Raw genomic sequence first — 13,510 nt, 5'->3', positions numbered from 1 at the left:
GCTCCGTTTGATTCTAGTGATAAGGAGCAACTCCAGTCATTAGAGAATGATCTAGGAGTCAACAGCCGCTCTTGCAAAAGAGGTGGCTTACTTTTCATTAATTATTTTACAGTATTAGTATTTTAAATAAAATCATCCAGACTGGTAAATGAAGTGTCAGTTTCTGAAAAAACAAATTCCAGACAGGAAACCCTTAGCACCTCAGATTAAGGGATAAACAATCAATTAAACCAACAAACCAAGTTTATTTATAGAATTCTGTACAATTGTGATGAACTATGCTAGGACACCAATGAAACAAAGCAAACAAATCTCTCCCTCTCTAACGAGTGGGAGGTGTAGTCACTCACCTTTACATGCACTTAAAGGAAAAAAGATTACAGCTTTCATACACAGTTCTGTAACTATTCAAGAGTACTTTCTTGATGTATTATTCTCAATATAAGAGGTTTGCATGGTAATTTACCAACTGTTGCCTCTCTTAAAAACAGTATTTCAGCAGAATCCAGAGACTTTGAGAGGGTAAGTGGCAGTTTCATAGTTGCAGATAAATAGGACATAGTCCATCATTCAGACCTGCATTCTAAACTCACTGCATCTCCTCTGTTTCGGTTATCTCCACTAAAAGTTACTTGCAACACTGTACGAGTCTCGTCGACATTTTGGCTGTAGTACAGACTATTCATGTGTTACCAAATGTAGAAGTTACCTAAAACCAATACATCAAGGGCAAGCGTATTAAAAATACTGAATTTGATTTAACTTTACCTTTAGAGACCACTTTCACTGCACCTCAGAGGTCTGAGGCATTTCTGTGGAAAAATCAGTTCCTGAATCACTTGGTTTTGCAATTATTTCTGCAAAGCATTGGAGAGTGATTATTTTGAAAACTGGCTGTTGCAAAATAAGTTTAGATTTTTTTATTACAAATCTGTAACATCATTGAAGCTGTTGAAAAAAAACAAAATCATATCAAATGCATATCTACAAAGTGAATCATGACGTCTGCTATGAAGTCATCATGGTAGATTCCATAAATCCACTCTTAAAAAGTTAAAAGTACATATATGTGAAAGCCTACTACAACTCCAGAGAAGCTGCTAAAATAGGCCATCAAATAAAGCAGTCTATGATTACATATTTACAGAATAACCCACGTGTCCTAGAACTATGGACTATTCGGTAAATAAGTATTGAAGGATTCCTAATTATTTGTTTACATGGTAGATAAGAGCTGCTTCATAGGTTGATTTTCTTTTTATACACAGTTCATAGTATCAATCTGCACACAATTACATGATGTTTCTTTAAAGCTACTGTTAAAAAAGGAAGAGAAAGTTAAATAAGAACTAGATTAAAGTTTCATTAAGAATCCAACAAGAAAGTATCAAACACAGGTTTAAACACAACCAGTGTATGATTTCAGAAAAACAGTAATGCTCTGACACAAAAAGAGCATCAGCATTTTCCCTCTTCAGGGTCCCCCAGAAACATTCCTATCCAGTTCAGTGCTTAAGTTATTATATACGTACTGGCCTGAGTAGGAATAAACACGTGCTCGCACGCTTACCTGAACGAGGGCCTCTAACCTTTTAGACTTCTAATTTTCTTTTAATTTAGTTCTTAGCTCCATATATTCAGTTGTATCTTGTTTTGAAAAGTTCTTTTTTAAATGTCACTTATATTTACACTTTGATTTTTTTTTTTTTGATTTTACACCTGAGTGATAATTTAGCTGTCACCTTGTGTCCAGTCAAATATTCCATAAAGCCATACAATTCTTGTGCTAGTGTTGCACTCCACTTCTACCAGTTTATATATGAAGAATGTGCATCAGCTACCTCTTGTACATTACCCACTGACCTTTCTACTATGTCCTTACTGTGTCCTTCCCCTTCCACACAAAGTGATTTTTTTTTTTTTTTTAATTTTTTGTTTGTTTATAGAAGCCCCTTTTAAGTGGTTCACAAAGCAAGAAACAAAGTGAGCTGGAGCCCAGTGAAGACACGATGACTTAACAAATATGTCATATCGGAGGCTTGGAGAAGAAATTAAAGCCCGACCAATGAGCACCCCAGGGCCATCCCAGAAAAAGCTACTCCACACAGTTACAGCTGAAGACTCCGGATGTGCTACAGATGACAAGTCCCACATCAAGAGCTGTGTGCCCCTCTCAGTTAAGTATAAGTAAAAAAGGGAACATGAAGTTAAACAGCTATATCAGCCAAGCCGTTTTAGTAAGAAGAATCACATTTAATGAGTTTCTTTCTTGCAATTTCAGATGCTCAAGTACAGCTGGTAGAAATTCAAAACAGCCGTAAAGAACTGTGACAGACGGATACAAATAGTACTGCAGCTTAAAAATGATAAAAAACACCTGAAAAAAAGTCACACAACCCTCCCAAAAAAATTTACACTTTGAACCTAAGCCAGTTTTTGAAGATTCCCTTCTCCAAAGCTAGGATGAAGGAGGAAGAAGAGGAGGAAGAAAGTGCAGATGACCTTCCAGCCACAAAGGTCTTGCGCCAATGTTTATTCACCGTGCCTGTGGTGGTATGTAAGGGGAGATCACCAAGTGCTGATTCTGCGACCACCAAGAGATTCCTATGGAAATCCAGACCTCAGGCTAATACTGAACACAGAGTGGACCAATGAGCTGCATCAACAAAATAAAAACAAAACTCAAACTAAAAGAAATGGGAAAACCCCAAATAGCACAGATCCACATTTGTGAGGGGGGCAGGAAGAAAGGGCAAGAAGGGAGGTCTATACAGTAAATAATTGAATGGTTTATGTTACAGATGACTGGCAGTTTTAAAGAGTCTCTTCCCAGCTCCATTGCTGCTCCAACCCAGAAGGGAGAACTGAAAAGGGAGGAAGAAAAGGTAGGACATCGTCATGGAGCATGCAGGATCAGAAGCAGCAGAGTGGGCATGCTCAAATAAGCCCCCGCCTCTTTTTGTAGTCCTCCAAGTTCAATGATCGCCGAGGGGCACCATCTTTTGCTGGTGGAGCCTTGGAGGTGATGGCCAGTGCCTTAGATTCTGTTGGAGATAAGAAGAGAGTGAGGACCAAAATACATGAAAACTACAGATTTTTACTTGTTGCTTTTGTTGACAACTTCACCACAAAATCTCGAGTATACATCAGGTTAGAACTTCAGTTAGTTACACAGGCAGTATCTGTATAATAAGTACCAGGCTTATCTTCATAGATAAAGCATGTGCAATTTTGACCCTGTTTGTAATCCAGCTTTCTGCTGATAAATATACTTTCATTTCTTATGAAAACTACTCTGTAGCACACTGAAATCACAATACAAACAGAGCCTTCAGGCTCAGTTCTGGGAGCTTTGATAAATCATTATCCCATGAGAATAGCAAGCACAAAGAGACAGATGATAAGTTGCCAGAAGTCAAACTTCCTATCCATGTCTACAATACACATTTTAACCAATCCCCAGGTTCTTCTGTTAAGAAAGGACACTGCACAAAGCAAGATGTCTGAAGGAAAACACCCAAACCAGCCACACTTAAACGTCTACCTCTATTGTGTCTCTCTCATCCTTCTCTTTTCAGTGTCTTTTAGTGCCTAACCCTCATCTGCTTGCTAACTCTCTGAAGTTCATAACTCTCACTATCTGCTTCAGGAAGTCTCCTATTCTTGGCATCCTACCTCATTCTGTAGTCTTACATCTGGAGTTCCTATCTTGACCTAGTTTGGAAAGACCACCTCTCCTACTTTCCCTTCTTGACAAGGTTTTAAGTCTTTGTGCGTTCTTACAGTACTTCCTAAATTGTTGTCCTCGAAGAAACTTCAGCTCTAATCCTTCCAGTAATGCAAGAAAAAAAATAAGCCTTATGAGTCAAATTGCACTGGTATACTCCCATGCTTTCCCTCCACTGGAAAACAGCTTGATAGGATGAGAGGAAATGGCCTCAAATTGCGCCAGGGGAGGTTTAGATTGGATATTAGGAAAAATTTCTTCACCGAAAGGGTTGTCAAGCATTGGAACAGGCTGTCCAGGGAAGTGGTTGAGTCACCATCCCTGAAGGCATTTAAAAGATGTGTAGACATAGTGCTTAGGGACATGGTTTAGTGGTGAACTTGGTAGTGTTAGGTTAATGGCTGGACTCAATGATCTTAAGGGTCTTTTCCAACCTAAATGATTTATAATTCTATGCCACTGAACTGTTCTTGCCACACATCTCAGGCTCTCAAAGTCAAGATCACAAAGAGAAAGGGTCAGCAAGTTTGTATCTATAAGCATACCTTTACTCCCTGCCCAGTGTTTTGGTTTCCCTAAAATTTGGCTTCAATACCATCTGCAATACCAATGTTAGGGAACAGCAACTTGGTAAAGCAGCAGGGTCAAAATCAAATAAAAATACTTTATCCACATAGCATATACACAGATTATGGAACAGGACATCACAGACACCCAAAGCTTATCTGTTCTCAAAAGTGATTACACAAATTAACGAAGTAAGTATCAAGGTAGATATCAAGGATTATTAAATACGACACTGTTGACCGTTCTGCAAAGATTATGCAAGTTATAGATACTGTAAACTGGAAGAATACATCAGAAAACACTCATTACCTCCTTTTCTCCCTAGGTGTTTGGAGCAAGGATATGGGGATATACAGACTTTCAGTCTAACACAATACAGTTCTGGTTTTATCAATGGATGTCACTAGCACACATCCCCTCCTCCTTAGTTCAAGATACTTGCCAAGACGACAAACACGGAGTCCTTGCTTCCATTTTCAAAAGCCCACCAATGATTTTGAAAGAACTATTCTGGAAGAAGTGGGCTCTACCATAATGAGCTGGACAATCACATCCCCAAACTCAGCTGGAACACCTACCTGAACTGGGAACCTGAAGATCAATCTTTACATCAAAGTCATGCACTTTGAAAAGATCTTCTGAGAGGTCACTGGCTGATTTAGAGTTCACATCTTTATCCTTCCCTTGACCCTGAAATAAAAACTACAGGTAAGTCTCCAACCCTTATCTCTCCAGATAAACAGAGATAAAAGTGCTTTTTCCCCACTTCTGTCACAAACATACTTTAGCTTTCATACTGCTAGAGAAACTTAATTTTCTTTCCCCAAGAAAGAAAAAGCTGTTTCTTTTCTATGATAATGCTCTACAGGATACCTATTTCTAGAACTGAAGCATGCACATCTACTATTAGTCATAAGCTTCTAGAGCAAAACAGTGACAGTGGGAGGAATGTAACAAAGACAGAAATGGAAACTTGCCTTACTCATGTCCTTTGGAGCATCTGGTAATACACCAGACCCGTATTTTGCATTTAGCTGGGCAAGGATGGCAGCTTGGACAGCAGGATCTCTGGACTGCAGAGGGGAAAAAGAAAAAAAAAAAGAAAGAAAGAAAAGAAAAAAAATCACTGTATTTATAATTGGCAAAAATTATACTGCCAGCGCTCATATCCATGAATCTAAAACCACAAAAGGCTGTAGATCAGTTAGCCCAATCTTCAGGATCTCAGAGACAATTGAAAACATCCTGATACCTGTGTAATGCATCTGACAGTAACAAACTAAAAGTTACCCTTCAGAAAGTCTTTCTTTGAGAAAATGAGAAATACATTTCCTGTTGATACGGTTTGCTCCCGTGACTAGTCTTAACACTATTGTTAGATGTATTTGCTTTCAGCTTACAGTTCTGGCTGAAACACTCTACTAGACAGAAGAAAACTTTAGAAGACTATTTTCTTTACATAATAGTTGTCTACCATAATAAAACTACTCAGTTATGATTATTTTCTAATAAAGAATTATTTCAGAAATAATTATTTAATTCAAGCCCTGCAATAAAATTCCTTTTCTATTCCCTTGCCAGTTTGTGGAGACTGATGAGAGCCAACCTGACCAGCTTTTTTTAAGCACTGATACCAGAACCATATACTATTCCACAACAGGCCTCAATGAAGCCAGATTGCTTAGAAGCAGGAGCCGATCACCTTGCTATCCATCATTTATATAGCTAGGAACTGCAGTAGCAGGTTTTGCCACAGTATCATGGGGGAAGTTTGTGTTAAACTACTTTATCCATCACAGGCCCAAAATGTCTGGTCTCCTCTCTCCTTTCACAGATCTTTCAGGAAAGTTTCAACTAATTAGAAGCAAAACTCACTTTGCTTCTAAAGCAAACTGTCTTCCCAGAGCTAACTAAATCTGAGTAATTCTACATAGAAGAACTCACTACAGAAGTCTAAACCACAGTTGATTCTCCATACCCACATCACTTATGTCCTTCACACTTTGCATTAAAAAAAAAAAAATTGCTTTTTCCTTCTTTTGGGATAGCGAGACCAGGATCTCACCCAACTATATCTCACCCTGGCATCTGGAGCGTTAATAGCATATGGCACAGTTGGGAATGAATACAAACATTTTCCTTCCTACTTTCTGCATTACATTGGTTTCTGTTTCTCTGAAAATTGCCTCAGTTGAACTTAAGTATTACACTCACATTAGACACTATTGTGGGCTTGCACTGCCGCCTAGTAAAGGGGTCCATTTGTTGGTTTTTCATGCTGTGACTTTCAGCCTGAAGAAGAAAAAGCACATGGTTTTGCAGAGTTAGCTACTTGCACCCTTGTAAATCCTCCTACAGCACCCCGTCCATGCAAGCACTCATCAGCTATATATAATATCAAGATCACAGGAAAACCAGCAACAGCATTACAGATTAGAAAGATTTTGACACACCTACAGTCTTATGCTTCACAGGGCAAAACTGTCCTTATTGGATATAACACAGAAAATAGGTGCACAACTCTCAGGATAGTTAAGGCTTAACCATTTGTTAACAAGCTTAACTTTTCCTTAATAGAAACGTCACTGCAGAGAATCAAATATTTCCTCTACTATTTTATTCTCTGAAGTCTCCTTTCCGATTTCTTTCCCATACAAAATGCACTAAGTCACTATCACAGTCAGTAATCTGCTGATAATTGAGTTGATCAAAAGGATAAAGCAAGCTGCTTTAAAATCATGTCATTTGCCTATACAAAAGATTTTATACATCATTAAAAAAATTGAATAACTTCACCATGCAATTATGCCCCCTTTGCATCATTTCATCTCTACTGGTACAGAAGTATTAATTCAGCACTATTTACCACAAGAGCCTTCTCAGACTCAACGATATTCCACTCTCTATTTCTCTGGTTGATGTAACTGCAGAAAGGAAAAAAAGAAAAGGTGGGTGGGGTAAAGGAAAAGAAAGTGACAGTCATTTATCAATCCCTACACAACAAAACACCTGACAGCATTCTTGCAGCTTCATCCTGATCACAAATTACTCTTATTGCAAGATAACTGCTACCTGGGGTATGTGGAAGAGAGTTTACATTTTTGACAGTTTTAACTGAATGATGATACAACGAAGTGAAGAGAAGCAAACACTAATAGAGTCATCATGATACATGTTTCATCAATATATTGTACAGGAAAGAAGAGAAAAATCTTGCAGTTAATTCACTACTGCATTAGTTTCTCTCCTCTGTATATTTTGATTGATACTATCTAAGAAAGAAAATTCCCAATATCTGCTTCTTACCTGATTGCAGAAATGTTTTTTGTTCGTTGACGATCCAGGGCCTCTGCTCTCTCTTCAAGTTCATTAAGCTGATCTTGAATCTGTTTGGCCTTGTCTTGGTCCCCCAAGTCCTCAGCCATAGCCTTCAACCAAACAGTAACTCATTAGGCACTACTCTCTACCACAGAGCTATTCAGAGAAATGAGGGATAGACCCATGAATCAGCCAGCTAACCCTATTCCAGTTGCAAGTGTTCTACCCCACATGGTAAGAATACAACAAAGAGCTAAACTGTCCTTACAGCTCAAGGCAAAACAGGACTTCTTACTCTGAAGAACTCTGAAAACTTTTGAAACCACTTAACCTAAGGAAGACATAGGAACACTAGTCCCAGCATGAGGAGGGCAAGTCAGTTACATGATTTAAATTACAGGTTTGACTAAAATTTAATATCATTCTTTACCAGCTCAGGAAAAGAACTATTATTTCTGCAACTGTCAGTTGCCACTTATTTCAGGGAGTTGGAGCGTCCCCTACCACACCACCACACCAACAACAGTAGCTTATTATGCCACCTGGTGACAACAAAAAGCAATTGCACTCTTCTGCAACGGAAAACTAACAATTTACATATTCGTGCATAGTAAAATGACGACCAAACAATACAGTTAAGCCAAAGAATGTAGAACTAAAGATTAATACAAACTCTTTGTTTTTACTGTATATGAAGCACGAATGTCTTGAAAAAGGACTGAACAAACAAAACATGTTATGTCTATCTTTATCTTCAGAGATACTTAAGACTGCTTGTTCACTTGACTTCTTGGCTTTGGCTTCTCAGCACTGTTAGGTCTATTCATTCCAGGAGGTCTACATGTAAAACAGTTCAGTGGCAAGTAAATCTTTCAACAACGTGTTCTTTTCAATATAAATTACTGGCCATAAAGTGACAATTCAGTCATCCCTGAGTAAAAGACAATTTAACACGACTTTTATTTTTCCTATTTTAAAAAGTACAGGAAATCAACTTTCAAATGTTATTATGGGTACCCTGAAAAAAGAAAAAAGAAAAAGAGTTTCTAAAGCAGAACAGCTTAAGACTTTGTGTCCTTTAAACAAGAAGAGACAGCTATAATTGTTGGCAATTGCCCTTAGAAAAAGAATGCAATAGCTTTAACTGGGTTTTAAGTTTTCTGAACCCAGCAATGAACCTTGAGATCCACCTTTTAGCTGCATAGTTAAAGTCGAGCTTACTGCTGACTACTGCCAAAATCCAGATGAGCTCCAGTTCTTCAAAATCAAAGACTGCATTAAGCTTGCAGGCATCATCTCATCTCTCACCTTCTCCTTTAACAGCTGAGTTTTCTTCATAGCATAATTTGGAGGTGCTTTTCTGAACCTTTCCTTCTCTTTCACAATCTGTAAGATGCAGAGGAAACAGCAAGAATTTGCAAATATGAAATGTCTATTTCAATACTCGGACACTAGAAGCAACAGATCAATATCACCTAAGAAAAGTACTTACTGTACAGAATTTTAATCATGCTCTTTCTCTGCTGCATTTTTTAATTTGTTACTTGGTAATGAGTTACAGCTCCATTCCCCTCACTTAGGACCTACAAAAATCTGATCCTAATCACATTCGGTCAGTATTAAGCAAGTATTAAACTGCAGAAACTGTGATAAATGCATCTATCATGATGCTGTTAGCTTTTCAGAACTTGAGAACTAAGTTGCCATACTCAGCTTAGAAGTTCAGAGCTCTGCAACACAAATTCAAGAGGAGGTAACAGGGCACAAAGGACGAAGTAAAGCAGGAGTAAGCACCAAACAACAGCTGCATCACCAAGCTACTCTATCCAGTTACGCAGCTTCATTTTAAGCCTTTTATTTTCTTCTTAGGAAGCAAATACCATGATGATCTTGCTTTGTAACAGCTAGCGCTCTACTCCACGAGTTCCTGCCACCTTTAAGCACTGCCACAGCCTCACTACAACGCACTGTTTACCTCCTCAATGTCCTGGTCATTAAACTTGTAGTTGAGGGCTTCTTTGATGGACACTTCCTTCTTGTTTATCTCATCTAGTGTGGGTAGCTGCATCCCAGCAGAGAACATCTAAACACAAGAGACGAAAAGGTTACTTTCCACTTAACATATCCTTGGCAGAAGGCTGCTAAGAAGAAACTGAAGTCTGGCAAACTTACCGCTTCCTTCCACTTCATAAACTCACTTTCAGTAAATTCCTGATTCGAGACAAACTCCAAACGAAACACACGCGAATCACTGCCATGCCTGCAACAAGAAAGTGTAACAACATCCCTTTCTGATGGTACAGAGCCATGATCTTGGATCTACAGGTGTAAACTGATTCAAGAAGCACAAAATCTGACACTTAAGGCTACTCTTGTGGCTCGCACACTATCTATTCCTAACCAGTCAGATCGGCCACAGTTCAGGAGCCTACATCAGCTATTAGTAGTAATGCAAAGGAATACTAGACAGTGAGTCTGCAGGAAACAGTCGCTCAGTTGTGGCAGTAGAACCCTCAGGAGGAAACAGAAACAGACCTCTCTCACACCTAAACCTTACATGCCCTATTTGGTGACCCATGGCATGATCTTCAGAAACACAAAGTTCCTTCACGTTTGGACCAGTAGAAGTAACCTTTAAGCAGTACTCAATTATATAATGCTGGAGCCAACCCCTATCTGATTTTTCATTCCTTGGCCAGTCAAAGCCAGAAATCCCTAAACATTTTCTGCGGAGCACCACCTTTGGCACTATCAGCTAAACTACTAGACTGCTGCTAACCAATACTAAAATTAGTTGCCATGGTGTAAATTTCACTCAAAGCATGGAGCTCTCTCCTGAGGTAGCCTAAGAAGTTATTGAATGTCACAATGGATTTAGATAAGACTTTTTTTTTTTTACTCCACACTTGCACCCACATGCATTCTCCACATGCCTTCCTGTTTCTCCCAAATGGTTAATGTCTTCTTGTCCTATCTCACCAGGACGTTTTGTACTGTAACTGCTGATCTTCACCTCATGATCCTTATAAGGGCCTTAAGAACAACTGAGAAAACCAATGCTACATTCAGCTTCTTCCCTCCAAAGTACCATTTTATGTTGTAACACGTATGCCAGACCCAATCATGTGTGCCTTTACATGATACATATTTCTAACATCTGATTATAACAACAGTGGAGAAAAGATATATGAGAGTATTGCAAAGCTTAAGAGGCATATACAAACAATCATGGGTTACTAACACAAATTAATTGCTCAGATGTCAACACAATCACAAGTCCCTGCATGAGATTTTTTAGTAATTTCCATTATGCCCAAGGGGAAAAATAACCAAACAAACCCAACCCCAACATGCTAGCAGTAAGCGGCATGGCAAGGCCCAGTCTGCTTTTTAGCTCTCATCTCCAAACCACACAGAGAACCTTATTTGCTATGAAAAGGACACTGATTCATGAACTGATGAGGATTACTTTGGTACCTTACCGCAACTGTAGTCCTTTGTTTGTCCGGGTACCACCAAGCTGGTAAACCTTTGCAGTCTCTACCACGCCAGTTATTTCAGCAACCTACATCACAGAGTAAAATACACAAGAGGAAGGATGCAAGAGAAGTTTTTTTGCGTTCCTAGAATATATCTGGCATACTCAAGCCTTTTCACTAGAGATTAAAAACCTTAATCTAACTAACAATTCTAACTAGATCAAGGAAAGCAAGACTCTTCAGTGTACATTATTAGGTACTGAATTAGTTGCTTCATGCATCACCTTTGAGTTGACAAATTATACCATCTGAACGCTTGCAGTAGTTTTTCTATCTTCTCAGTTCGGCCTTCCTGACCAAGTGATGTACGCTTTCATACTTCTTCTATTTCCTTTTCAATTAACACTGGTTTGGGTTAACGTATGTCCCAAATGAAATACACCAGTGCTGTTCACATACTAAACACAGCCCCTCTGGGGAAATTTTTAATGCAATTTTAGAGAATATTATTGCATCTTATGATTGTGCAGTTATAGCAATGAAACAGAAAAACAAACTGTGTTCTCAATCACCGTCTCTTCTAAGGCACACTGATGTACTAGAAACACTTGGTAAAAAAAGAACTGAGATCACACAATAACTTGGGAACATTCCCAGAAATAAGGAGTGAATGTTATTCATCCTTACTTGGTCAGAGCAGAGTCCTGAACTCTAGTTTGCAATACAAATGATGAGACAAGACAGCATGAACCGAAGCTGGAAGAACAGGCTTTGTTAGTGCTCTCTCTCTCTCACTAAATATATCTCTTCACCTAGCTGGTCCCGTAGATTTATTTATTTTTAAACCAGTCTCCTCCACTTCTTTGGCAGCAATTACCTTTTCTGGTTATGAGCAATCCTTTTATGTTAATCACTCAAACAATCACAGGTACCTGAGAATTGCTAAGCTGCAAATATTATATTACAACACTATAAAAAGAACTAAATCCCTTGGAACTAAACTCACCCGATAAACAGGTTTGCTGTTGTGATTTCCAATACCAATACGGACAAAGCAGCCAGTGACTGTCTTGGCAAAGAAGGGCATATGACACCAGCGTTCCAGCTTGTGTCGTGATAACCGTACTCGGTTCAGCTCTTCAGGCAAGGACACTGGCTGGGACTTAGGAGGAATTTCTTCTTTCCTGATTTGGGAAAGGTGAGAAGGAATAAAGAATAAAAGTAGAGACATAATCACCAAAAAAGGGGCCCTGAGCAAGGTGCAGCATGAGTGCTAACTATTTAAATTACTAGTAAAAGGAATGATTCATCATGCACTAGTTGACTGTAGATATGTGAATTTAGCATTAATGAGAAACGCTTAATGCAAAGTCCCAGACTTGCTACCCACTGCCCCTGCTACCACAAAGCAGAAAGACTCACACACCAAGGCAGTTTATAGGCCAATGCTTTAAGATAAGCCAGCACATATCTCTGCCCTGCTAATACACCAGGGTTCTGCGGCTGCTAAACTGTAGAACTAAACAAATCTGTAAACAACAGTGTAAATGGGGTTAAAGATAACAGCAGGGAACTGAAGTTGCAAACCCATCCAAGGTAAATCAGTCCCATGCACCATGATATAGAAGCCAAGGACTCAAATCTGAGCAATGCAAGTGTGCCCAGAGGCAAAACCACTTCAGAGACACCGAACTGCCCCCAAACAATCCTCTAAAACAGCATGTGTCTTCATAAAGTGGATCTCTATTTTTGAACATATAGTCCAGCGTTTACTACTTACTCTTCCTCTTCATCAGAGGATGAGGATCTGGATGAGCGATCGCTTTTCTCACTAGACTTATCATCCTCCTCCTCCTCTTCATCATCAGAGTATACTTCACTAGTTTTTAATGGCTGTTTTTTTGCAAGCAATTCAGCTGGGGGAAGGAGTAGAGAGAACAAGGAAAAGCAAGCTGTAAATTTTTTATGCAAGCTTCCTTTTAGAGCTGAAACCTTATTGTTTTTTAAAAAAGAGGCAGATAGCTGTTAATTTTACACTGGATACAAGTGCCACATGTTCAAATCCACTAGTAAGCTAAGCATTCCATTGTACATATTCAAAGAGAGAAATCAAAGTATTTAAAAGCATCTTAAATCTCAGTTGTACTTATCTTCAGTCTCCCAACTTGACTGCATGTAGCAATACAAGATGGGCATAACAATTGGATATACAAGATAAAACTATTATGATGAAATAACTCATTGTTATTTTGCAAGGGGAAAAAAAAATCTCATGTTTGGAGAGGAGCTGTATTGGGTTTGCGTGGCGAGGTTTTGGTAGTGGGGGGACTACAGGGGTGGCTTCTATGAGAAGCTGCTAGAAGCTTCCCCTATGTCCGATAAAGCCAATGCCAGCCAGCTCCAAGAAAGATCTGCTGCT

General features: G+C 39.0%; 1 protein-coding gene across 1 annotated transcript in view; it reads right to left on the bottom strand.

The window, feature by feature from the left end:
- Positions 1–228: 228 nt before the first annotated feature.
- The window catches only part of RTF1 (RTF1 homolog, Paf1/RNA polymerase II complex component), a 30,548-nt gene continuing 17,266 nt past the window's right edge, over positions 229–13,510 (bottom strand). The window contains exons 6-17 of the mRNA XM_009277546.2: positions 12,872–13,007; positions 12,098–12,275; positions 11,095–11,177; positions 9,785–9,872; positions 9,588–9,695; positions 8,921–8,998; positions 7,601–7,722; positions 7,161–7,218; positions 6,509–6,586; positions 5,272–5,367; positions 4,873–4,984; positions 229–3,044 (exon numbers count right to left, since the gene is read on the bottom strand). Of these exons, the coding sequence (XP_009275821.1) occupies positions 2,938–3,044; positions 4,873–4,984; positions 5,272–5,367; positions 6,509–6,586; positions 7,161–7,218; positions 7,601–7,722; positions 8,921–8,998; positions 9,588–9,695; positions 9,785–9,872; positions 11,095–11,177; positions 12,098–12,275; positions 12,872–13,007 (1,244 nt within the window). The 3' untranslated portion in view covers positions 229–2,937. The remainder of the gene's footprint in view (positions 3,045–4,872; positions 4,985–5,271; positions 5,368–6,508; positions 6,587–7,160; positions 7,219–7,600; positions 7,723–8,920; positions 8,999–9,587; positions 9,696–9,784; positions 9,873–11,094; positions 11,178–12,097; positions 12,276–12,871; positions 13,008–13,510) is intronic.

Source organism: Aptenodytes forsteri, unplaced genomic scaffold, assembly GCF_000699145.1.
Source record: "Aptenodytes forsteri isolate BGI_AS27 unplaced genomic scaffold, ASM69914v1 Scaffold146, whole genome shotgun sequence".
Classification (NCBI taxonomy): Eukaryota; Metazoa; Chordata; class Aves; order Sphenisciformes; family Spheniscidae; genus Aptenodytes; species Aptenodytes forsteri.
The sequence above is the reverse complement of the archived record's forward strand: the minus strand, read 5'-3'. Positions and strand labels throughout refer to the sequence as shown.